The sequence below is a fragment of the Lycium barbarum genome, chromosome 6 (assembly GCF_019175385.1).
Source record: "Lycium barbarum isolate Lr01 chromosome 6, ASM1917538v2, whole genome shotgun sequence".
In the NCBI taxonomy this organism is placed as follows: domain Eukaryota; kingdom Viridiplantae; phylum Streptophyta; class Magnoliopsida; order Solanales; family Solanaceae; genus Lycium; species Lycium barbarum.
The window spans coordinates 7,821,327-7,824,045 of record NC_083342.1 but is presented as its reverse complement, the minus strand read 5'-3'; the positions used below and the strand labels follow the sequence as shown (position 1 = coordinate 7,824,045).

General features: G+C 35.0%; 1 protein-coding gene across 1 annotated transcript; it reads right to left on the bottom strand.

The window, feature by feature from the left end:
- Nucleotides 1–686: 686 nt before the first annotated feature.
- LOC132600673 (putative calcium-binding protein CML19) lies at nt 687–1,822 on the bottom strand. The gene has a single exon (XM_060313992.1). The coding sequence runs from the start codon at nt 1,469–1,471 to the stop codon at nt 854–856; it is 618 nt and encodes a 205-aa protein (XP_060169975.1). The 5' UTR covers nt 1,472–1,822; the 3' UTR covers nt 687–853.
- Nucleotides 1,823–2,719: the final 897 nt, after the last annotated feature.

The following is a 2,719-nucleotide window of genomic DNA, read 5'->3' as shown; positions in this document are numbered from 1 at the left end:
AATGGGGTCTTTTCCTATTTCAATTTTCTCAAAAGTTAGTAATATCTCTTCAAGTAAGAACCTTCATTACAATCAGGTCCTTACAGGAGCTTCAAAATTTAGAACAACCTTTAGGACCAAAAATAATGAGCTCAACTTCCCTTAAGACTTGAAACGATATTTTATGTATTCGTTAGAGCGCTTCTAAAACTTAGCGAAAATTATCAATATTGTAATAACGGATGCATATCCAGCATAATTTTTCAATAATCAAATTGAAGCTCATGGCCAAAGAATTATACATGTACGTAAAGATTAAAAGAGTACAGACTTCTAATTACACCCTTTCTAATTAATGTTTCCTTAAGGGGTGTGTAAATGAAAAATACGACAAGTATTTTGAGACGGATGGAGTATTATCCCATCATATTACAATTGTTTTTTAGAAGGAAGAAATCAAGAAAAAACACCGAAACTAAGATCAGATAATTATGTACATAAACAATACAGTATGGAGCAATATTTGGGTTTTGAAATCTTCTCCTAAGTTGTCATCATAGTTTTGAACTCATCAAAGCTAAGAACTCCATCTCCATTGAGATCAAATCTCCTAATCATATCTTTGCATTTATCAATGGAGGTTGACTCACCAAGTCGACTTAACATCCTCTTCAAGCTCTTAGGAGTAATGTACAGAATGAAAAACCAAGAAATTCTTTACAATTATGAATCTATAGAATGAAAAATCTCAATGATAAACATTAATTAGGAATTATTTGATGAGACCAAGAATCATATATTACAGCATTGTTTCTCTCATTATTTGATGAGACCAAGAATCATATATTACAGCATTGTTTCTCTCTGAACTCTTCTAAGTTGTCATCATAACTTTGAACTCATCAAAGCTAAGAACTCCATCTCCATTGATATCAAATCTCCTAATCATAGCTTTGCATTTATCAATAGAAGTTGACTCACCAAGTCGACTCAACATCCTCTTCAAGCTCTTAGGAGTGATGTAGCCACTGCCCTCCATTTCTTCATACATAGCAAATGCTCCTTTCAACTCACTCTCTTTATTCCTCTCTTCTTCCATTAGCTTTGTAAAATCCTCTAATCCTAACAACCCGTCCCCGTCGGAATCCGATAGCCTCACCGCCATCTCCGCCTCCTTCTCCGTCAGCTCACCTCCTACCGCCTTCATGCACCTCCTTAGCTCCGCTGGTGACACCTTTCCATCTCCATCCTCGTCAAAGTACGTAAATACCCTCTCTAATTCGCTATTACTACTACTACTACTACTACTTACTGAAAGACGAGGACCAGTAGTAGTAGTAGTAATTGTCGTCGTTGTTGTCATTGTTGTTGTTGTTGTTAGGCCCTCGTCTTTCTTCTGAGAAGTCGCCTTTTTGAGCGAAAACCTATTTCGTAATCTTGAGAAAACGGACTTGTTTTCGGCACTAGGTACAGAAACAGACTCCATATACATGTTGCACGTAGATTAAAATGAAATAGTTATATGCAGTAGTCTCAAACAAGTTGGAGTCAGATGATTAATGTTGGTAGAATATGATAAAGTGTGAAAAGGGTTGAACTTGAAACAATTAGAAAAATGGAGAAACTTTTTGGGAATGCTCTAAAAACAACAATTGATATGGTGATGAATTAGCTATAGGAAGAAGAATAGCATATTTATAAGACAGTAGTATACAGTTAATGACTACTAATTCCGTGGGTGTACAAAGTATGGAAACTTCGTGTTAATAACAGAAAATACTGCATTTACTTGTACGGCGTTTGTTTCCAGATCCAGAAAAAAAGAAAAACAAAAACAGGTGTTTTGAAGTTTGTAAAGTAAACGGCCAACACGATAAATATAAAAGATGATAATGATGTGACATGTGAGACCACTTGTGGTGTTGTGGAATAAATATTACGCGTTTGGTGTGTGTGTATAGGGTGTTGGAGCTAAGTAGGCAATTGTTGAAGTTATCTTAATACTTTAAAGTAGTGTTTGCAGGGAGCAAAATGTCTTTTACAAAAAATATTTTTTCTTTGATACTTTTAATAATTTGTATGGAGGAAAATGCTTTTCAAGGAAAAAGTAATTTTTTCTTGGTATTTGATAAGTGAAAAAAAAAATACTATTTAGAAGTATTATTTTATACTCTAGGCAAACATTATGACGGGAGAGGGGCTGGGATGGTGGGGTGCGGATTTGTGGTGTTCGTGGAGTAGGGAGGGGGTGGGGAAGTGGTGGCAATGGCGGATCTAGAGCACAATTGAGTTCTCAAGAACCGAATGACTTTTGCCTGAACTCTATATATATGCTAAGAAATTCACTAATTATTTATAGATGTTTGACCGTGAATTAATTATTGTTGTATATCAATTTGAAGTTATTGTAGAGTCCATAAATTCAATTTCGAGTGGGTAGGGTGTTGGAGGGTGCAGGGGGAGACAATTAGCGTGAAATGACCCTTGTAAAACTTTTTTTTCTACCCCCATCGAGGAAGACATTTTCCTAATTTTTTTAAGAAATTTATTTTCCTAGATCAAATGTTTCTAGAATATTGACCTACCAAACATGAAAAAATTAAAAAAGAATTCTCCATATACGTACCAAAAACTCCCTAATTGGCGTCTTATATTGTCGTGGGTGTGTCTGTAGAAAACTAGCTATATATCTACTTAATCTAATACCATACCAAATTGAGGGTTTAAAAATACAAAATGT